We start from the raw sequence: 23,557 nt of genomic DNA, 5'->3' as shown, positions 1-23,557 counted from the left end.
ATGGCAGGTTGGGTGGTCAGCATATAAAATGTACACAGCTCACTAACAGTGTCAGACATTCTTGGAAGATGGCATAAGGCTCTTAACTCCCCTGATGAATAATGAAACACGTCGGGAGCCGCCGCACTGCATAATCTGCACTGACACCAATGAAGGAGACTTCAGGACAGATAAGTCTGCCTAGATATATTAGAATTGGTGAAATGGTTTAAATTGTGCCAAACTATTTAATTGTTTCAGCATCTATGGGCTGCAAAAGAGTTTGATAAGCAGCAGGATGACGTACAAGTTATGACACTGTGGACAGATAAATCTGCCTATATATATTAGAATTGTTGAAATGGTTTAAAACTGTGCCAAACCTATTAATTATGACAGAATCTATGGGCTGCTAAGAAAGTTTGATAAGCAGCATGATGTATAGGTTATGAAAAAGCAACAATCATGACATTCTAATGGAAGATTATGGTAATTCTGTGTCTCGTAAATTTTTGACTGTGTTAAGAAAAAAGGAAAAAAAGGGGGTACAATATTCACTCTTATCCCCTGAATAAGTGGTTTAATAGGAGTGTCTGATGATTTATAATGCAAAAAGGACCCCCCATTTAAAAGAGCTCGAACAGGGGCATGGTGATGGAACAACTATCATTAAGCTTTTTCTGAGCCTCCTGTAGGAAACAGGGTATGTGAATTGTAATTGCGCAGTCAAATTTAAAACTTGGTTTCATAATGGTATAAATCCAGGAATTTTGTCTGTTCTCTTTTTCAGAGTACATATATGCATAACTGATTTTTATATGTGCACAGTGCACTTTTTTCTGGGTGATAATTCTATATGTTTTTTATGAGAATTAAATAAAACATTGATATTTTTAACCTCTTGCTACTATTTCCTGATTGATAATTGAGGTTAGCCATACTAGCTGTATTGTTGATAATCAATTTGGTAGACTACGGACCATCGGCAAGTTCAGTAACCTGTGACCGTTGGACAGTACACAGCAGGGGCACATTTATAAGATTATCTCCGCACAGGAACATTTTATTTAAACACATCCAATTGTGAAAGTTATTATTATTCCAAGATCAATTGATTAAAATCAACTTTTGCTCATGGGAAACAACCTTTAAGCTTTAACTCTAATACCCGAATAGCTACTCGTCACTCTCCGCATGATACCCAGTTCACTGACACAGAAAAATAATAAATGTTTTATTGCGTAGTATTAAAACAGGTTTTATTTCTTTTTGACGACTTGGAGTACTAAGATTTTATTATACTGCCAAATTTGACACAAACTTGATGCATAGCCAATTTTTGATGTAGCTACAGCTTACTTAAGGAAATTTTGTCAGAACGATCTACTCTCTCAAACTGTTTATATGGTCATGTAGCATCCTGAAAGAATAATGTCATCCAAACATTTACTGATGCAATCTGCTGCTCCCTGACTGAATAATTGCTGGTTTAATTTATATGCATGTGAGGTTAAGTGCTTTTGGTATGTCAAAGCACTTCCCATGCCTCTGCCTCGCTGGCACCATTCTCAGATTAGCCCCATTTTCCCCTGCTTGACTGACCACTCCTCTGCCTTGTAGTTAAGCCATTGAGCTTTCGGTAAAGCAGAAGGTGAGGCTATGCGGGGAGCAGAGCCAGGGACGCAGAGGCTCGGGAAGTGCTTTGACACTCCCAAAGCACTTAAACCTGTATTTCCTGTAACCTTTTTAGTCAAGGAACAACAGATTGCATGCGTAAAGGTGTGAATAACATTATCTTTCAGAGAGCAACATGACCAGATAAGCTGTCTGGAAGGGGGGGAGGTGGATTGTTCTGTTCTGATAGATTCTCTTTACATAAGTAACTTTGGATTTGTCTTACACAATTACCGTATTTTTCGGACCATAAGACGCACTCCCCCCCCCCCCCCCCCCCCCAAATTTTGAGGAGAAAAGGGGTTGCGTCTTATGGTCCGAATGTAGTCAAAATATAGATATTATGGTGCTTACTGTGGTGGTGTGGGGCGGAGGCGGCAGCGGTGGTGATTGAGTGTGGTCGTACTGCAGGTAGCGGGTGGCAGGGCAGGGAGAGGTATCACACACAGCAAAATCTGTGGTGCCGCCATTAATGCACTTACGCTGCGTTACACAGAAAGTGGGCGGTCCTGGGCCAGATCACATGCTGCAGTGACGATACAAGTGACGTTATGTGTTGTCTCGGCCCTGCCTCTTTTGTATCGTTACTGCAGCATGTGATCTTGCCGGAACCGCCCACTTTCTCCTGTGTAACGCAGCGTAAGTGCATTAATGGCGGCGCCACTGATTTTGCTGTGTTTGATACCTCTCCCTGCCTAGTCCGATGGAGCTGTCCTAGTGAATCCAATGGCGCTGTTATGAATTCACTATGGCAGTGTTAGACAGGAGTTAGTGGGCGGTCCCGGGCCAGATCACGTGCTGCAGGGCCGGGGCAACACAAAACAGCACAGCATGCAGTCCCCCCGGCCCTGCCTCTTTTGTATTGTCACTGCAGTATGTGATCTGGCCCGGGACCGCCCACTAACTCATGTCTAACACTGCCATAGTGAATTCATAACAGCGCCATTGATCCCTGATGATCCTCTCCCTGCAGTGCGACCCAGCTCCCTCCAAACAAGAAACAGTGAGGCAAGCATTACCCTTGTTAAAGCACATAAAGCAAAACACTACCACTGTGGTGAACTATAACTCCTAGCATGCCATAGAAGCTGCAGGACATTCTGGGAGTTATAGTTCTCCTCAGGGAAATCACATGAAATAAATGTAGGGTGAACTATAACTCCCAGCATGCCATAGAAGCTGAAGGACAATCTAGGAGTTATAGTATATTTTACCACATTTTTTGCTACAAAAGTTTTTTTCCCCTATTTTCCACCTCTAAAACCTGGGTGCGTCTTATAGTCCAAAAAATACGGTACATTTTTGTATAATCCATTTACCAGATTTTTATTTTCAGGTCTGCTGAGATACTGTATTCATTGGCTCAAGTGCATATTCAAAGAAACAGCAAACTCAAGGAGTTCCCATCAGGAGAACATTACAAATTACTGACAGAAGCCAGGAGGAATTTAGGACTTTTCCAGCATCATGATGCAATCACTGGGACAGCTAAAGACTGGGTTGCAGTGGATTATGGCACCAGGTAAAGTCTTCTCATCTCAGCTCATTGCAGGCAAACTTGAGCATGGAGATCCACTACTGGCAGTTTCCTTTGCAATTGTCAACTAATAACATCCTAAATGTGGGCTGTGTGAGACCAGTCAGGAGATGCTGTAGGCCATGGTTGTACATTTAGGCCATGCAGGCTGCTCACAGTAGCAGAAGCAACACTGCAAAAGGAGCTGACCGCAGCGGATCTTGATGATTCATGTGACTAAGAGCATTCAGCCTGACAGGACATTCCTCATGATATCAATGTGATTAGTGTCTGCTAAGGCGTCTGAGTGCAGGTATGTCTGCGTATACCTTTTCATATCATTAACATGTCAATCAATCCTGTAATTTTCATAAATCCACAACTTTTTCTTCTTGGTATTGCAATTTCAATGTTGAGGAGTGTATATAACTGTGCCAGAAATAATTTTATATTATATATTGGGGGGATTATGTGGGTTAAACACTGTAATTTACATTTTTCCTTTTTCTCTGTAGACTTTACCATTCTTTGATGAACCTGAAGAAGGTGATCGTAGATGCTGCACATCTTCTGATTCTCAAAGATAAAGGCGCATACATCTATAATCCGTCAGCTCCATTCTTCAGTATGGTGGGTTAGCTACAGTGTCACACTGGCTCTGCTTATTCATTATTCAGGCATTTAAATCATACAAATTTATATATTAGATATATAATTTATTTTATTTTTTTCCCTTTAAGCAAAGACCAAATATTTATTTTTGCTTGCTACCTTCTTAAAATCTCTGTTCACATCTACATTTTGGCTTCTGTTATAAACTGAAACCATAACATACTGGTGGATCCATTGCAATACTAATTCCTGGAGTAAGCTAGACCAGATTGATTAATCACAGGTACCGCCTGGTGTCTAATGCTTTGGGGCGAAAATGGTGAAATCACTAACGTAGACTTAAACAGAGCCTTAGCATCAAAGTAAAAATGATAGGAAACATGAATCTTTTTGTGTCTCAGAAGATCAATGATGGGCATAAAGTTAGATTCAGCAGTACTAAAACAATTGCCCACTGCCCAGTATTGGCTCGTATATCACAGTGATGTTCTTCACTCTTTAATTGCCTCTGTTTGTTGTTTTTTTTTTTTTTTTGTGGGGGGGTAGAGTTCAGTGTTGTGGGGGGGGGGGTTTGCATTTCTGTGATGAATTACTACATGCAAGTCACCACTCTAATTTGCCTATTTAAATATATTTATGCTTCAGAACCTGTTAATTCTGGGCAGTCTCTTTCAAAATCAGCATTTTTCTTTCCCATCTTCCTCATAAAGCATAAATTTATCAGCAACCAGTCTATCAATGATAATAACTGTGCCAAGACTTTATTGGTATACACTATTTGACCAGGGGAATAGTAGAACGAAGTTTAAAATATATTCATAAGTTTCTTGGAAGAATAACTTGGGAGTATTACAGCAGCATTATGAGAAGATCTTCCAGATTTTTATTTCATGGTCATTCTGATTTTCACCAAAACAGACTTGTTGGGAGCGCTAATAGGTCCCCTCTCATTGTGATACTCTGATTTTAGTAAGTATACAGTGGATATAAAATGTTTACATACCCCTTTTAAAATGCTAGTTTTTTGTTGTGTAAAAAATCATACCAAGAAGTGTAATTTCAGGACTCTTTCTACCTTAACGTCACCCATAATCTGTACAAATCCATTGAGAAACATACTGAAATCATTTTGAGAGTAAGTGTCGAACTAGAATAATGTGGTTGCGTAAGTGTGAACACCCTCTTATAGTTAAGAATGTGGTTGTGTTCAGAATAAACCAATCACATTTCAACTCCTATTAAATTGTCAAGATACAGCTGCCATCATTTACAGTGATTATGATTACCCCCATTTAAAGTTTAGCTGCTCTAGTAGGATTTTCCAGATATTTTCTTAGTTGCTTTTAGCACAAAAAGCCATGGTCCGTACATGGCTTACAACACAGCAAAGGGATCTCATTGTTGAAAGTTATCAGTCAGGAGACCGGTGTAACATTTTTTTCCAAGGCATTAGATATATCATGGAAATATCATATATCATTGAACACTGAAGATGAATTTGGCACAGCAATGACATATCCTGAAACTGGACAGCCCTCAAAAATTGATTAAAAGACAAAAAGAAAACTAGTCCAGGAGGCTGCCAAGAGGCCTACAAAAACATTAAAGGACCTGTAGGAAATTCTGGCAACTACAGGTCGTGTACTGCATGTAACAACAGTCTCCTATATTGATATGTCTGGCCTGTGGGGTAGGATGGCAAGACAGATTATTTTCTTATAAAGAAAAACATCCAAACCGGGCTGTTTTGCCAAAACTTGCATTATCTGCGGAAAACATGATATGATGGGATGAGACCAATGTTGAACTTTTTGGCCATAATTCCAAAAGGTATGTGTGAGGAGCTGGCCATGGACTTTTTCCAGCACAGAGCATCGGTACATCAATCTTATTGTTGTGTTTATTAGAGATTTGTCAGTTTAAGTGCACTAATTTCACCTTGAAAGTGTTCAGCTTCAGGAATCAATGTTTCCAATCAGTGATAGCAAGCAAAGGGAAGACATGCAGGTTGGATCTTATGTATACATTAGCATTTCTGTCCTGCATCTGGTGGAGGCATGTGTATCTTTGTTCCTCTCTGCAGGGGGCATCTCTCATACACAACCCTGGAGACTCTGCTTTTGAAACATTTTTCATTCTTTGAGCTAAAAGCAAATGTTTAAGGGTCAGGTTGTGAACACTTCTGTCCTCCTAGGGGGCTGATCCCAGGAAAGGGAGAACAATAAGCCACATGTTTAGTGAGTCAGTTGATGAGGTGACGCCGAGAATCCGTTGGTTAGGTCCTGGTGCCGCTGTATGGATGGCATATAGAGATTGGACATGGGTTCCCGGCTGGCGCTTGATACACATGCTACTGCTACAGTCATGATGTCTATCGTCTGGATGTGCGGAACTATCTTAAGGACTGTTGTTGCCAGCTGGAGCAGGAGACATGTGCTACGGTCATGGTATGGAGCATGGACAGTGACTACAGACTATACTGTGGGCCAACCAAAAGTTGGGAGACTGTTCCACTTCACCCATACCAGGAGATACCCACTATCTGCTCTGGAATGGGATCTTGTGGACAGGGAACATTGCATTGTAACCTTCCACCCGGAATTGCTATAAGACTATGTAAGGAATAAAAATAGTTGCATTGTTAACCTGCCTAGGTAATTATTACTACCACAACCTCAGCCTTGTGTGTTTGGTGCAAAGCCCACATTGTGCATCACCAAAAGAACACTATACCCACAGTCAAGCATAGTGGAGGCAGCATTGTGCTTTGGGATTGTTTTTCAGCAGCTGGAACTGGGCTTTAGTTAAGGTGGAGGGAATTATGAACAGTTCGAAGCATCAGTCAATTTTGCATTAAAACCTTCAGGCCCTCTGCTAAAAAGCTGAAAATGAAGAATTGCTGAAAGGTGAAATTCAACAACAATTCTAAGCATACCTTCAAATCAACAAAAGAATGGCTTCACCAGAATATCCGTTTTGGAATGGCCCAGCCAGAGCCCAAGCCTGAATCCAGTTGAAAATAAATGGTTTGACCTGTACACAGTAGATGTCCTCGTAATCCGACAGATTTGGAGCGCTACTGGAAGGAAGAGTGGGGAAAGATTGCCAATTCTAGATGTGCCAAGCTTATAGACTCCTACCCAAAAAGACTGTAAGCTGTCAAAAATGTACTTCAACAAAGTATTAATTTAAAAGGTGTGCATACTTATGCAACCATATTATTTCAGTTAATTTTTTTCTTTCTCCATCAGAAAAGATTTCAGTTTCTTTTTCAATTGAATTGTACAACATAGGTGACTTTAAATGTAGAAAAACCACAGTGGTGTGCGGAGTTTTTATACCCAGTGCAGCTTATTGTGTGTACAAGAAATCTTTCTTTAATTTTTCAGTTTTCTTCTATAATTTGGTCATGGATTTTTATTTCCTTTTTCACCCTACATTGCTCACGAGTTGTGCTTGCTGTCAGAATGGCATCTCTAATTGTTTACTTCCAAAGGGTGAAATCTGTCCTGATGTGCACGACTTACTTAATAGCTGTTCTGTAACTGTAACATGCGATGTGATCTTCACCTCACCAAGACTATTTTTTTTTTGCTCTGAAAGTAAACAATAAACTTCCCAATTCAGTGACATGATATGTAATTTTTTAATATATTTAGATTTTTTTTTTTCTTGATTCAATAAAAGTATATTATTTTACAGGAAGATGTGCAGAAAGCACAGGATTCATTACCCCAAAAGACCGTCATCAAAGTCTCTGTGCAGCCAAGGTGAGTAAATTATCAGGATGGAGCATTATCTGTGCATGCAAAAGCCAATATTCTAACATTGCCTCTGACTCTCTGCAAATAATTATTTAGAAAGTACAGCTGGACAGATAATGTTCAGATATTTACATAATTGTACCGGGATGTAATTTGGTTGTGTGAATATAGACATAAGCTACATTCATTCACCTCGTTTGCATTTTGTAGCATTTCCATATGAGGTTCTGACATTAAGTAGTGATGAGCGAGCATGCTCTTTATTCGAGATTTACGAGCATGCTCGGGTGCTCGCCGAGTATCTTCAGCGTGCTCAGGTGTTATGTTTCAGTCACTCCGTGTGCATGATTTGCGACTGTTTGACAGCTTTAATACATGTGAGGAATGCCTAAGAGACAGGCATTCCTCACATGTATTAAAGCTGTCAAACAGTCGCAAATCATGAGCACGGGGTGACTCAAACATAACACCTGCACACGCTGAAGATACTCTGCGAGCACCCGAGCATGCTCGCCAAAAAGGTTAGCAGAACATGCTCGCTCATCACTAATATTATGCTGCCTAAAAGGCACAAATAGAATTGTAAATATCCTTCCGGGAATGTAACTTTCTTTGATATTATAGCCACTTAACGCCATGTGACGAATATATCCTTCATGAGCACTTGTTTCTTCGTCCTCCTTGACTGATTTGTCGTGCTGATCACACAGTACAGCGATCAGGAGCCTGACTTATGTAAACAACTGAGTCCTTGTTTTAACTGCTAGGATTGGCGTTCTCATTGACACTTGCAGTTTAACCCGTCATATGCCACTCCCAATATCGATGCGGCACATAAGGATTTTGGCAGAGGAAGAGTGTTCCCTCTATTAGCCCACCATCACCCTCGCAGTGCAATCATGGGGTGCCATTGGGTTGCTCTGGCAATTAAAGGCCTCCAGGTCTACCACACACCAAGGTCCAAGTGGCACGGCCTGACTGGCTACCTGTCAGTCGAGTAGTGATAGGAAGTATAGTGCAATCAAGCAACATTGAAGCATTACTGATGATATCAAAAGTTCACATGCCCCATTCAGGGACTAGTAAGTATTGCAAAATTTCTAAAATTAATAATTTGAAGTGTTTAAAAATAATTTCACTTCCCCCAACCATCCCCATCCTCCCAGAAAAATAAAATGGTTATGCAAGGGAAAAAAGAAATATGTTGCTTAAGTCACATATCTGATATCGATGCATCCATACTGACCTGTCCCGTTACACCATATTATTATTTATTGCGCAAAAAAAACTATTTTTTTTTTTATGCATTACGAATGATATGTGCAGTTAGTGAGTTTTTGGAGCAGAAACTCAAAGGGGGCGATTCATCAAATATTTTTTTGTCAGATTAATAGCAAAAAAAAGCTTTGAAAAGTCGCAAATTTTTTTTGTGTAATGTGCAAATAAGTGTGATTTCTGAGGTTTTCATGCCATTACTGTCGGTTCTGACAAAGTGTGCAGAGCTGGGGCGCGACGGGACAAGACAAGCGGTGACATTTGCTATGCCACAAATCTTACTCCAGCAAGGTTTGTTGGGGGCGCACATAGTGGTGCACGTCACTACGCGCCTCACCCAATTCATTACGAGGCATGTGCTTCTTATTGAATCAAGAGCATCTGCCCAAAAGCGCCCTCGCATCAAGACCACCGAGAGAATTGCCTTGATGAATCGCCCCCAATGTTTATGTGGAGGTTTGACATTTTAAGGAGGATTTGTGGATGTTATGTGCAGATTCTGCTCCAAAACCTCCTAAATAAAAAAGAAACAAAACTGTACTCCTAGCCAATAGCAGAAAATTTAAAGAGGGTTTTTCACCAAATTTTTCATGATGAACTGGAAACCTAATGTAATAGTGGCCGGATAGCGAGAAAAGCGTTTTATTCCGCCCTGCAGCTATTACATTGTGTCCAGTTCAACGTGAAAAATTTGGTGAAAGGTCCTCTTTAAAACATCAAAATACAACAGAAGTGCTGTTTTTTTCCATGCATAAGCATTAACCATGGGTACCTTGAGGGACATTAGTACAAGTTTGTGCAGAGTTTACAGTCACACCCCACCCCAACATCTAAAGGGTCTTAAAGGTCCATCTGCTGCAAATAAGGAGTCCAGTACTAAACATCTACTGTCGGCTTGGGACATATATACCAATATTGTAAAATATCAACGTATTTACTGTTGTATTCAGGCTTTTTGTATTTTCTTGTTAGTTATGGTTTCACTTATTTACTTCTTACAGGTCTCTTGTCATTTATAACCCATTTGAACAAGAACGGATTTCAGTGGTTTCGGTATATATTAGTTCGCCAAAAACAAAAGTCCTAAATGCTGCAGGAAACACAGTAAAGACCCAGATCAGTGCGGTATGGGACGGCGCCACAGCTATGTCTCCAGACACTTACCAGGTATTGATTAGCACAAATATGCATTTCTATTTTCTGGAATTAAATAGTAGTCTGTTTTTAATAACCAGAGTAAATTGTAATTGCTAGTTTATTAATTTTTGGGGTTTGTTTCAGGGGTAGAAGAAAATGTCACACATGGTCCCCTAGATTTTTTTTTTTAATATGACATTGTATATATTGTGTATAGTTTAAAAATGCTTCTTTCCATGAACAGGAGTTATTGCAGGTAGGACAGCCGGGTTTTTCATGTAGAATATGACCCAATGATATGTGCTTTAAGCCCTGAACTGTAAGATGAGGGAGGATATTTATGGGTGCACAGTCAGTAGCCTGTAACGCTTTTATTAATATTCTAGTAAGTAACTTTTGCTCTAAAACTTATTCCAAAGTACCATTTACACAGCAACACTCTGAGTCAACATTTCATTCATTTGAAGAGTTTTAAAGGGATTAGTGTCAGAAAATGGTCTGTTGTTTAAATCATACTGTTTGGTAAATGTATTCGGAAAAATTTGGATAATCTTCTTGTCAATTTTCCACTTTATGGAAAATCTGTACACATAAATAAAAATATCTTACAATATTCACACCGGCTTGTAAGCTTAACACTAGGCTCATACTGCCTATTCCGTACAGAATACTTTTGAATAGTATTATAGATAGGATTGCAGTGAGAGGTAAAACTTCAATATACAACCGATTATATAGGAGCCACCAGTCACCATAGACCATGGGCACATCCTCTCCTTTCATAATGACCTTTGCCAAAATCAGTGCTTGACCACAACACGCTGCTATAGAAGTCAATGAGTCAGACAGTGTATTGCTGCCTCTGTGTGGCTGCTGAAAAGGACAGGAGGTATGAGTCTAGTATTGGGCTTAGTAGCCTGTGTGAAAAGTGAAAGATTTCAAAATTTTAACCCCTTACTGACATGTGAAGTAATTGAATGTGAATGTGACATGTCGGGCGCCTGTGTATGGGGCTGGCTCAGGAGCGGAGCCTGCACCATACCCAGGAGATGTTGTCTATGTACCAGGTTGCTCCAATATTTTCTGTTAACCACTTAAATGTCGTCATCAATCACAGACAGTGGCTTTTAAATCATGAAGTCGCTGTTGCCAATGGGTTTTCATGGCAGCTGGGGTCCTGCTGAATGCCACCACTGCGGCCATCGTTGTCCCCTTCAGTGCATAGTTTGATGGAAGCACATAGTGTAGTATTGCAGTATATAGAACAAGCGATCAGACAATTGCAGGTTCAAGTCCCCTTAGCTGATTAAAATAGACAAAAAAAAATATAACAATTTGAATCGCCCCCTTTTTCCCATGTTAATAAAGAAATAAAAATCACATATGGTATTATTGCAGCCATAACAGTCTGACTTATAAAATATACAATTAATGAACCCAAAAGGTAAGGGCCATCATATAATAAGAAAAAAAAATCAAAATGCCAGACTTGCAGGTTTTTGGTATCTATCAAAATGTCACCATGCAAAAAAATACATACACCCATGCACAGCTCCATCGATGGAAAAATAAAACTTATGGGTCTCAGAAAATAGTGAAAAAAGGAGTAAACCTACAAGTTTGGTATCACTGTAATTATACTTATTTGTAGAATTGTATTGCCAAGTCATTTTAAGCTGACAATGAACGCCATGAAGATAAAAACTCAAAAACAATGGTTGAGTCACAGGATTTTTTTTCACCATTTCACCGCACATTCTATGGTAAAATCATTGGTGTCATTCAAAACCACAGCTCGTCTTGTAAAGCAGAAGTCCTCGTACGGCCAGACCGGTGGAGTGATAAAAATTATGGCCTTGGAAGGAGGGGTGGAAAAATCTGGAAGCGCAAAAAGGAAAAATCAACTGATTGTGAGGGGGCTAATACAGTGAAATGAAAAAAAAAAAGTTTGAAAAATAAATTTAACAAAAAAAAAAAATAATTGATCACTTTTCGATGGCACATTGCCTTTAAATATAACCCTGATACCTGTTGGTGAGAGGTTGTCACCTGCTAACAGATGTTTCATGCTTATGAGCCTCATCAGTGCAAATTAGTGAGATTAGTTTAGCAATGTAAGGTAGGACATTAGTTAACAAACACCACCGCTATGTAAGAACAGAAAGACCGGAATCTATTTATTTATTTTTTTACTTCTGTCTGTCACAAGTGTGTTTCAGCAGCAGAAGGGAAGGAAGGGAGACACAGATCCATTACTAGTGGGTAGGCGGAGCCCCACAGGGATAGTTCACCTCAGATTAGAAAAAGTGACGACCGGCCCCTCCAGCTTAGGCTCCTCCTACTCCCATGATTCTCCAGTCTAAAATTTGAGATCGCAGAGGATAGTCGCTGCCTTTGCAGCTCCTCAGAAGATTTTTTATTTTTTATCCACGGAGGCCTGGACCCCCCGTGGTCTAGAGGTCTCAGGGGGTCTCGGCGCTGCTGGGACCCCCACCCCTCCCCTGGCGGATCTGCGTACTTCTTAAGGAGGTCCCCGTAGAACCCTGCCGGCCCCGGGGGATACAGGGCGCTTCCTGGCGGAGACGCACACCGCGCCTTTGGGGTCCCTGCGCGCTCCGCTGTGGGGGAAGCTAAGGGCCACCGCGCCACACATCCCTGGGGGTCCCTGTGGCGCTCAGCTGGGTAAGTGCTCATCATGTGTGAGTGCTGCAGTGGCTGCTGCGGCAGCCGCTGTTATGTTTTTTCAATGCAGTGACTGCTGTTTTTTGTCTGCAGGTGGAATTCCTGCAATGAGGCGAGCGGAGAACGGAGAAGCCGCGCGCTTTTTTGAACGGCGGTGGTGGGCGTGGCCTCGCGTCTCCTCGGCTGCCTGTCTTTCGCAGGCAGGAAGCTCTCTAAGCGCGCGCTGGAGCGGTTCCTGCCCCTCCTCTTCCGGCTTCTTCTCGCGCGGTGGCCATCACCGTGCGGCATCCTCCTGCTCCTGGCTCGCCTCTCTCCCTCCTTCCGGACCGGTCTGCGTCTTCCAGACCGGGAAGAGCAGTCACCGCGGCCAGCTGGGTGAGTCGCTTCTGTCTTTAAGGCAGAAGGGTTCCTCTCTCGCCTCCGCAGCGTGGGGCACCTCTCTGCAGCCCAGTAAGGTAGTCAGACTGTGTTGTACCTGCCGCGGTTACCTCTCATGAGGTATTTCTGGGACTCGCACACCTCTTCTCTCCTAAAAGCAGAGGTTCCGTAGTCGGCAGCATTAACCCCTGTCGGGCAGCTGGGGTAGCTTTCTCTTCTAAGAGGAGCTTTAACCCTTCAGCGCTTGGTTTCTTTTGTGAAGAACAGGCTGTGGTACGGGATCACACTGTCCTAGTTACTGACCACAATTTTAAGGGGTTATTCGGCCTTACAGATACTGCGTGAGGGCATGTCCGATCAGGGTCCAGAAGGCGCGGACCGCCTCCCAGGTCCGCTTCAGGATCAGTCACGCGTATCTGACACGCAGTCCTCGACGGCGTCAAGTTCAACGCTGGTCGGGGGTCTCGGTGATGTTAAAGTGGAGGCGCTCACTCGCTCCATTGATGGCCTGTCTGGCCTTCTAGGTCATTGGGTATCAGCTAAGTCCTTACAGACTTCTCGTGGCAAGAAGCGCCACAGGCCAGTACTGTCCCCTCCGCGCAGCGAGACTGAGGCCTCAGATCCGACCAGCTCTGCTGGGGAGATCTCAGATTCTGACAAAGAGGATCGGCAGGGTCGCTCTGCTTCGCTTGTGGGCCACGTGGATGCCTTTATTGGGGCTATGAGAGAGGCGTTACAGTTGCCTGATGAGGTATCGAGCCGCCCTGGTAAGTCGGCCCGGCTGTTTCAGGAGTCGCATCGGACTCTGTCAACACTGCCATCGCTCGATGAGCTTAACGAGGTGGTGGAGAAAGAACGCCTGTGTCCGGATAAGCGCTTTCAGGGGACTCGGCTTTTTGATGCACTGTATCCCTGTTCCACGGAGACTATCGCTAATTGGGTTCCCTCTCCTGAGGTAGACGTACCTTTATCTCAGCTGAGCAAATCTTCGTTACTTCCTGTTAAAGGGAAGGCGAGTCTGCAGTATCCGCTAGACAGAAGGACAGAGTTAGCGGCGAAATCCATCTACGAGGCCGCGGGTCAGGGGTTCCGAGCTTCTTTAGGAGCCATGTGTGCTGGTGAGGCTTCTCTGCGGTGGTTGGATCAGCTACGGACGGCGTGGCAAGATGGGACCCCGCTATCTGAGGTAGAAGGGCTCATCCAGTTGCCCGTTATGGCAGAGACGCAGTTCTGGATTCTACTTAGGTTCTGTCCAGAGCGCAATCCTCAGCCGTCACAGTCAGAAGAGCACTGTGGCTTAAGCAGTGGACTGGAGACGCAGTATCCAAGCAAGGTTTGCGGAGTCTGGCGTACAAGGGTGGTCAGCTTTTTGGTTCTGACCTCACGGAGCTGATTGCTAAGGCCAAAGCAAAGGATACGGCTTTGCCGCAGCAGAGAGCAGTGGCGCCTAAGTCTGGCAAGTCAAGTGCCGGTGGTGGTCGTCGGTCCTTTCGACCCAGGGGACGGTTCGGTCAGCCCTCTTGGGGATCGGGTCGTCCCTCGTCTTCCGGAAAGAAGACCTCTCAGAAAACCCGTACTCCCTGGAAACAGAGTTTCCGTCAAGACAAACGGGAAACTGACAAGAAGCCCGCTAATGCGGACTGACGCCAGGTTCTCACCCGAGGGCTCTCGGGTGGGGGGTCGTCTGCTACAATTCCAGTCGACTTGGGCATCCCACGTATCGGACGCCTGGATGACACCGGTTATGTCGGCAGGCTATTTCATAGTTTCATTCTCGACCCCCGGACAGGTTTCGCCAGTCTCGCATCCCGTCCGAGCCCAAGCTGGCAGCTGCTCTGCTGTGGGAGGTCGATTCTCTTCTGCAGAATGGTGTAGTGGTTACGGTCCCGCCGGAGGACCAGGGAAGGGGGTTTTACTCCAACCTCTTTGTGGTCCCCAAAAAGGAGGACAAGTTTCGCCCCATTCTGGACCTCAAAGAATTGTATCCTCACGTCCGGACCCGGAAATTCCGCATGGAATCTCTTCGCTTTGTTGTGGCGGCCCTGTCACAGTATGATTTTTTGGTGTCAATCGACATCCACGACGCCTATTTGCATGTCCCCATCGGAAGGGCCCACCAGCGCTTCCTGCGTTTTGCCATAGGTCAGGCCCATTACCAGTTTGTGGCCCTACCATTCGGGTTGGCCTCGGCGCCCAGAGTTTTTACGAAGATTCTGGCGCCACTTATGGCGATCCTTCGAAGGCAAGGGGTTACGATTCTCCCCTACCTGGACGACCTGTTGATAGTGTCGTCCACAGCGGAGGAGGCGGTGACAGCTCGCGATCTCTCCCTTCAGCACCTGGAGGACTTCGGGTGGCTGGTCAATTGGAAGAAGTCATCACTGGAGCCGTCACAGTCAATCCTGTTCCTGGGAATGCACTTCGACACGGTACGGGCAGTGGTGTCCCTGCCTCCGGACAAACAAGCGAGCCTTCGTCACCATGTTCAAGCTATGAGGTCGTCGTCGGCAATGTCCCTTCGAAGGTGTATGCGCCTTCTGGGTTTGATGGTGGCGACAATGGAGGCAGTACCTTTTGCTCAATTTCATTCCAGGGGTCTCCAAGATCTCATTCTGACCCGTTGGGATCGATCGCCGACCTCGCTGGATCGCAGTGTCATTATCTCCCGCAGGGTGCGAGAGTCTCTCGGATGGTGGTTACGTCCGGAGGTGTTATCCCTGGGAACATCATTCCTCCTTCCGCGGTGGTCGGTCATAACCACCGATGCCAGCCTGACGGGCTGGGGGGGGAGTTTGGAACGATCTCTGGATTCAGGGGGTCTGGTCGTCAGAAGAGTCCTCTCTGCCGATCAACATCCTGGAGTTGAGGGCGATTTTTCTCTGCCTCCGTCATTGGACGGTCCTTTTGAGCGGTCTGCCAGTCCGAGTTCAGACGGACAATGCGACAGCGGTCGCGTATATCAACCATCAGGGCGGGACGAGGAGTTCCAGACTCATGATGGAGGTCTCTCAGATCATGGTATGGGCCGAGTCCAGGGTTCCAGCCATCTCCGCGATTCACATCCCAGGAGTGCGGAATATCACAGCGGACTTTCTCAGTCGCGAGCAAGTGGATCCCGGAGAATGGAGTCTTCATCCGGAAGTGTTTGCACTGCTGTGCTCCCTTTGAGGGACTCCCCAAGTGGATTTGATGGCATCCAGGCTGAACGCCAGGATTCCGACGTTCATGTCCAGGTACAAGGACCCGGAGGCCGTGGCGGTAGATGCTCTAGTAGCCCCGTGGGACCAGTTCGAGCTGATCTACGTGTTTCCGCCGGTATCCTTACTGCCTCTAGTGATTCGGCGGATCAAACTCGAGCGAATTTCGGCAATTTTGGTGGCGCCGGATTGGCCAAGGAGGGCGTGGTTTTCAACGCTGGTGTCTCTTCTGGCAGCGCCTCCGTTTCCACTACCTCTTCATCCGGACCTGTTAACCCAAGGTCCCATTCGTCATCTGGACCTGAAGTCTCTTCGTTTGACGGCGTGGCTCTTGAGACCGAAATCTTGACCCGTCGAGGGTTTTCAGCCGAGGTCATTTCCACCTTGCGAGCGGCCAGAGGTCCTGCTACGACTAGGGTTTATCACAAAACTTGGGAGGCCTTATTTTCGTGGTGTTCTGAATCGTCAAGAAACCCTAGGATTTTTTCCATTCCCAACTTATTGGCTTTCCTGCAATATGGGTTGGACAAGGGTCTGGCAGTTAGTACTTTGCGGGGTCAGGTATCTGCTCTATCCTTGCTTTTTCGGAAGGCTATTGCCTCGCGCAGGGATGTGCGTTCCTTTTTTCGCGGGGTAACTCGTCAGTTTCCGCCTCGGAAGACGTTTGTGGCTCCTTGGCGGCTCAATATAGTCTTGGAGGCTCTTCAGCATGGGCCTTTTGAGCCTATGGATTCTGCTACGCTTTATTTGCTTTCTTGGAAGGTGGCCTTCCTGGTAGCTGTCACCTCCTTGAGAAGGGTTTCTGAGTTGGCGGCACTTTCTTGCTCGCCCCCCTTTCTGGAATTCCATCCGGATCGCGTGGTGCTTCACACCCGTTGTGACTTTCTGCCTAAAGTGGTCTCACGTTTCCATGTCAATCAGGACATCTTGTTGCCTTCCCTCTGTCCAGAACCGAGGAATTCAAAGGAGCAGGCCTTGCACTCGTTGGATTTAGTACGGGCGTTAAAGTTCTATCTTGCGATCACGCAAGGGTTTCGGAAGTCGGACTCTCTTTTTGTGATTCCTGCTGGTCGTCGGCGTGGTCAGCGGGCTTCCAAAGACTCTATAGCTCGGTGGATACGGTCGGCTATCCTAGAGGCGTACCGGCTCAAGGGCGAGCTTTGTCCGATTAAGGTTCGAGCTCACTCCACGAGAGCTGTGGGTTCGTCGTGGGCTTTTCGTCAAGGGGCCTCGGCAGCTCAGCTCTGCCGGGCGGCTACCTGGCGCTCCGTTCACACCTTTAAAAAGTTTTATAAGGTGAACATCAGTGCTTCCGCTGATGCGGCCTTGGGACGCAGGGTCCTGCAGGCGGCGGTGGTTTAGGATATCTCTTTAACTTGTGTTTAGCGCTGGTTGCGCGTTTATCTAAGTTGTTGAGGAGTTGGTGATTCTGCCACTGTTTTTCCCACCCTTGAGTTCTGGACTGCTTTGGGACGTCCCACTAGTAATGGATCTGTGTGTCCCTTCCTTCCCTTCTGCTGCTGAAAGACGGATTTTGGTAAGACCTTACCTGTAAAATCCTTTTCAGCGAAGGAAGGAAGGGAGACACAGCACCCTCCCATGGCAGAAGTGTTTTATTGCTTTTCAGATGCGGCGCGACCCCTCTCTGATGGCGGTTATCTGGGCTGGGGTCGGCGCGCAAAGGCTCTGTTCCAGCATTGCCAGCTCATCGCAGTTGTCAGGTCCATTGAGTAGTGCCTGGGACTGTTGTTTTTTTGTTATATGCATAACCTGTTCTCTCGTTTTTCTGAGTTTTCAGAAGGGGTTGTGTTGCTCCGCTGGTGTTATCTGCTCTTCCTTAGCTTGTGTACGGACTGGAGAATCATGGGAGTAGGAGGAGCCTAAGCTGGAGGGGCCGGTCGTCACTTTTTATAAATCTGAGGTGAACTATCCTATGGGGCTCCGCCTACCCACTAGTAATGGATCTGTGTCTCCCTTCCTTCCTTCGCTGAAAAGGATTTTACAGGTAAGGTCTTACCAAAATCCGTCTTTTACCTCCTTACATTTTTTTTTTAATTTGACAAAATCAAATCCCAGCTGACCGAAGAAAGGAATTTTACCCAATAGATTGGAACCCAGCAGGAGAAAGCATGTAGCAATGATCACTTAGTTAAGCGGAGAATAAAAAAAAAATACAGAGGAAAATGCAATGCTAACAAGCCATGTTACTGACTTTTTTGCCTCACATCCAAATAACGTTAAAGAAGGACTCCCAGCTAAATTTTTATTCCCTACTCCCTTATAAATATGCGTGCAGTGTAGTTGTATTCAACTACTTACTGATAGTCGTCTTCTGCGCAACGTTACCTCAAATCGGACTAGCCGCTATAGTGGTTGACTCTCGCGGGTAGCCGCTTGGAACTTAAAGCCACAGGGTTCTTTTATATCACACACGGAATAGTGTTTATTTCCACTGGTTGCACAGCACCAAATAAAACTATAAACATAAATCCCTAGCCTTGTCCAGACACTAACTAATACATTAAAGACCCTGAATACTCGAACATGGCTGAGCTAGTCTCAGTTTGGTCACAGATATCGTCCATAGGAAGCAGCGATACTTGCAGTTTGGTGCACACGGCCTGTTCAGTCTCCTCTGAGAGATTCTGGCTTCTCTCTCCAGCTCCAGCACAACCCACTCTGCTCAGTTTCCCCCCGCTGACTGCCCAGGAACACATGGCCTGGTTCTAGTCCTAGCTATCCAGGTGCACCTAATCAGGACCTGTTGTGCTAGGATTTAACCCTAGCCTACCTTGCTCTTCACCACTAACACAGGGTTTTATATGTGGACCAGAAGTCTTTCTCTGTGTAAGTACAGATGTTAGTACTCAAATGAGAAAAACTATCCGAGTATTTGATGGATACCCCTCAAATCCATTATAGTCTATGGGGTAGTTCATACATCTGATTATTTTTTTCTCCCCTCACAGACCATGTAGTCCGCACAGCAGCATAGAGACATGAACGATATTGATCTGAATGTCTGATCAAACTCGCCATTGCAAATCTATGGATCCATTAAAAAAAATCAGACAACACTTGGATACTATCCGTGTGCGGTCCCTCTTTCACTGACTGATGGGAGATTTCACAAGCTTCTCCTATCAGTTTTGTTTTGGGGTTGTCTTTGGCAAAAAACAGATCACATTGTAATGGTAAAAACTGACACTGAGCAATTCTGATATGTTTGTAATCAAAAGCCATTATGAAACGCCATTATGAAACTCTGACCGTTTTTCATAAGAAAAATGACTGACGTCTGAATGATGGTGGTGACTTATATTGGGAATTCGTCACCACCTCAGTGTGAGCTGACAAAGCTAAAAATTAGCTGGGAGTCTGTCTTCTGTAAATTGTTATTCTACCTTTCTTATGAATAAGATAAAGCTTTTGAATTGTTAATGGAGACATATGGACATTTCTTATATAGCTCTATTAATGACTATTCTGAATTTCTTGTACATCTTTTGTCTCACCAATTGTGCCCTTTAGGTTTCTTTTGTGGCCCACTTGCCACCTCTTGGCCTAGCTGTCTACCAGCTTGTGGAAGGTGAAGATGAGGAGTCTGTGAAGGCTGATTACACTCTCTTTACCAGAGGCAGAAATAACAAAATCCTGTCTGATGGACTCTTCCATGTCAATGAGCTGGATAATGTTGTCACCGACTTGACTATAGAGAACTCCTATTTAAAGCTTTGGTTTTCAGAGACCTCTGGATTACTGGAGGTAAGAGACTCTTCTCAGTTCAAAGTGAATAATCATTCTGTTGAGATAATTTGACTGGATTTTTGTTTAAACAAAAACAAAATACTTTATTTTTTATTTATTACATTTTTTGTCATTTTTTTTATTGGGGAGGCCATCTTGTTCTAACAGCACTTCAGAGATTTCCAGATCCTGTAGCCAGGCATTGGCTCACTAGCTTCTATTGGAGAGGTGTTTTGTGGGAATACTCTGTAATATGTGTAGAGACCATTATGTAGTTCGAGGAAGAAGAGCAGCTCTGTCCGTCATAGAGCGATCCTGAAATAGAGTTGTTACCTTTTATTGTAATTCTGCCCCTCCACAATGAGTTGACTGCTGAGTAGTGACTTCTACAAAATGAAAAGGGTCAGTTTATTATGAGGCTCTGTGGCTAAGGTGAAAAGAGCAAGATTTGATTTTTTTTTAAGAAATAGATGTGATCAAAATTAGAACAAAATCACAAATTTTTAACAAATGTTAACATAAAAAGTGATTTGACAATGCATTCCCATTAAAAGAAATGCAGCGCTGACGTCTATAAACGATCAGTGGTCCCGCAGCGCTCAGAACCCCCAGGGTCCTGCAAGCGCTGCGGGTGCGCTGCAGAGCGACAGCTCTGACAGGGGACATCATCAGAACGTGATTAGATCAGGTTTTAATTATGTTAACCCTTTGCTATCTTCTACATGCCAAGATCTATAGCGATCGCGGCATTTAGAAGATAGTGAGAGGAGAGGGGGTTGTCCACTTACCTCTCCGACGGCCCCCCTGATGTCTGAGAGGACCTGGCGTCGTCATGGCAGCCGGAGGTCACATGACCGCCTCCGGGTCTGCCATGTATGGTGTCCTGCTAGGGTCAGCCTGCAGCTGAGTCTAGCAGGAGATAATGACAGTTTTACACTGTCAGCAGAGCTCTCATGCAATGCAATACATGTCTATTGCATTGCATGAGAACAGTGATTAGAAAAATAAAAATTAATGTCCCATACAGGGACTAAGTAAAAATGTAAAAAGAAAAAGTCAAAAAAAGTTTTCAAACTGTTAAAAAAAAATAAATAAATAAATAAAAAATTGCAAAATAAATAAATAAAATATTAAATCAATAAATCAGTATATTTATGCAAAAACAGAGTACACATATTTGATATCGCCGTGTCCGAAACAACCCGATCTATAAAACTGTCACACTAACTCCCTCTGTGCACACCGTAAAAAAAAAATAAGTAAAAAACGGAGCAAAAAAAAAAAAAACGATGCTTTTTCATCATATTGCCAAACAAAATGTGGAATAAAATGCAATCAAAAAGTCAAATGTAAATAAAAATGGTACCGCTGAAAACGTCATCTTGTTCCGCAAAAAAAAGCCGCCATACAGCTCCATCAGCCGAAAAATAAAAAAGTTATAGCTCTCAGAATATAAAAGTTTTGTGTAAAAGCGCCAAAACATAAAAAAAATATAAGTGTAGTATCGCTGTAAATGTACTGACCTGAAGAATAACGCTGCCTTATCACTTTTACCACACGCAGAATGGCATAAAAAAAAACTCAAAAAACAATACCTGAATTGTTTTTTGTTCATTTTACCTCCCAAAAAACGGAATAGAAAGCTATCAAAAAATGTCACATACCCAAAAATGGTACCAATAAAAATGTCAACTCGTCCCGCAAAAAACAAGCCGTCACATGACTGTCGGCCAAAATATGGAAAAATTATAGCTCTTAAAATATGGCGATGCAAAAACTAGATTTTGCAAAAAAAAAAGCGTCTTTTAGTGTGTGAGAGCTGTCAGTCATAAAAACCTGATATAAATCTGGTATCACTGTAATCGCACCGACCTGAAGAATAAAGTAATCTCATCACTTATACCACACGAGGAACGGCGTAAAAAATAAATAAAAACAATTCTTCACCTGCTACTGATTTGTTTATTATGTCTCCCAAAGATCACAGTAGGGCTCTGCTCACATTTATCCTGCGCTCTGCACTGAGCACTTACACCAGAGTTTCGGTGTAAATCTCTGAAATACGTGATTAAGACGGAACCCATGAAGGAAGATTCCCTGTAATGAGGCAGATATAGGCCACTGTGGACGCCGTCTGGCCTGTGATCCCACGGTGTCAGTTTTTTTAGGCGCACATAAAAGTGCGGGTATTTTCTGTCATAAAGGCCCCTCAAAGTCACTTCAAATAAGATGTGGTCCCTAAAAAAAAAAAAAAAAAAAAAAAAATGTTTTTGTAATTTTGCGAAATCGCTGGTCAACTTTTAACCCTTAGAACTTCCTAACAAAAAAAAAAATGTTGGTTCCAAAATTGTGCTGATGTAAAGCAGACATGTGGGAAATGTTATTTATTAACTATTTTGTGTGACATATCTCTCTGATTTAAGGGCATGAAAATTCAAAGTTTGAAAATTTCTAAATTTTCAAAATTTTCGCCAAATTTCCGATTTTTTTCACAAATAAACGCAAGTGCTATCGAAGAAATTTTACCGCAATCATGAAGTACAATATGTCACGAAAAAAAATCTCAGAATCTGGGGAATCCGTTGAAGCGTTCCAGAGTAATTACCTCATAAAGTGACAGTGGTCAGAATTGAAAAAATTGGCCCGGTCACGAAGGCGAAAACAGGCTCTGGCGCGAAAGGGTTAAAAGAACAGATCACAACACTTTTTCCCCCCTTCTACTTTTGGTCTTTGACATTTAAATGATTTGTTTATTGTTTAACATTTTTTAGCAAATGAAACTAAAGGAAGATGGAAAAATTCAGAACGTGAAGGTGGAATTTAGCTGGTATGGTACGACAAGCAACAGGGATAAAAGTGGAGCTTACCTGTTCCTGCCCGATGCTGATGCCAAGGTATGCCTGACCTGCCTTATAGATCCACGGATTTTCTCTACATCTGAATGTATTTTAAATAGGTCATAAATTAAAATATCCACTGAATTTTTTTTTCCCTTATGATGAAATTTCATATATTTTTTTTTAAAGTGGGTGTCACCAGGTTTCCCAATACAAAATGAATACATTATGAAATAGATCTTTGACCTGATTTGCATTTTATGAGTGTGCAGAAAAACTTTCACAATAGTTTATACAGCAATTCTGACATTCATTTTCAAAGTAAATACACCTAGACACCACACCTGACTCATAAAGTTAAAGATCTACCTTCTACCATATGTAGTTTATTATGTGAAATATGACAGATCTGATTGCTCCCTGGGCTGCAATTTGTTTTTTGTTTTAAAAAAAAAAAAGCCTTACTCACCTTCCTCAGGTCTAGTACTGAGTCTTGGCCGCTGCTCCCAGTGTCTGTTATTGATGTCAGCGTTGACGTAACGTAGACAGCGTTGCAGCTCATAATTGAGCTCAGAGGCTCTGCCTGAGTTGACAGCATGATCCGCTCAGAGCCATTAAGTGCATTGATTGGCTGTAGCGCTATTGATGTGATCTCAGCACTGCAGACCATAACATCGGGAGCAGTGGTGGAGACTCTGTACTGGACCCAGGTAGGTTAAAGAAGCACTCCCATAAATGCTTTTATCCTCTTAATATATT

General features: G+C 43.5%; 1 protein-coding gene across 1 annotated transcript in view; it reads left to right on the top strand.

The window, feature by feature from the left end:
- MAN2A1 (mannosidase alpha class 2A member 1) overlaps positions 1–23,557 on the top strand; it is a 165,178-nt gene that overhangs the window by 117,230 nt on the left and 24,391 nt on the right. The window contains exons 10-15 of the mRNA XM_073677488.1: positions 2,990–3,175; positions 3,685–3,799; positions 7,484–7,551; positions 9,822–9,987; positions 19,746–19,979; positions 22,733–22,855. Coding sequence (XP_073533589.1) covers positions 2,990–3,175; positions 3,685–3,799; positions 7,484–7,551; positions 9,822–9,987; positions 19,746–19,979; positions 22,733–22,855 — 892 coding nt within the window. The remainder of the gene's footprint in view (positions 1–2,989; positions 3,176–3,684; positions 3,800–7,483; positions 7,552–9,821; positions 9,988–19,745; positions 19,980–22,732; positions 22,856–23,557) is intronic.

Source organism: Phyllobates terribilis, unplaced genomic scaffold (genome assembly GCF_046119375.1).
Source record: "Phyllobates terribilis strain yellow unplaced genomic scaffold, ASM4611937v1 Scaffold_1__5_contigs__length_1240528914, whole genome shotgun sequence".
In the NCBI taxonomy this organism is placed as follows: domain Eukaryota; kingdom Metazoa; phylum Chordata; class Amphibia; order Anura; family Dendrobatidae; genus Phyllobates; species Phyllobates terribilis.
The sequence above is the reverse complement of the archived record's forward strand: the minus strand, read 5'-3'. Positions and strand labels throughout refer to the sequence as shown.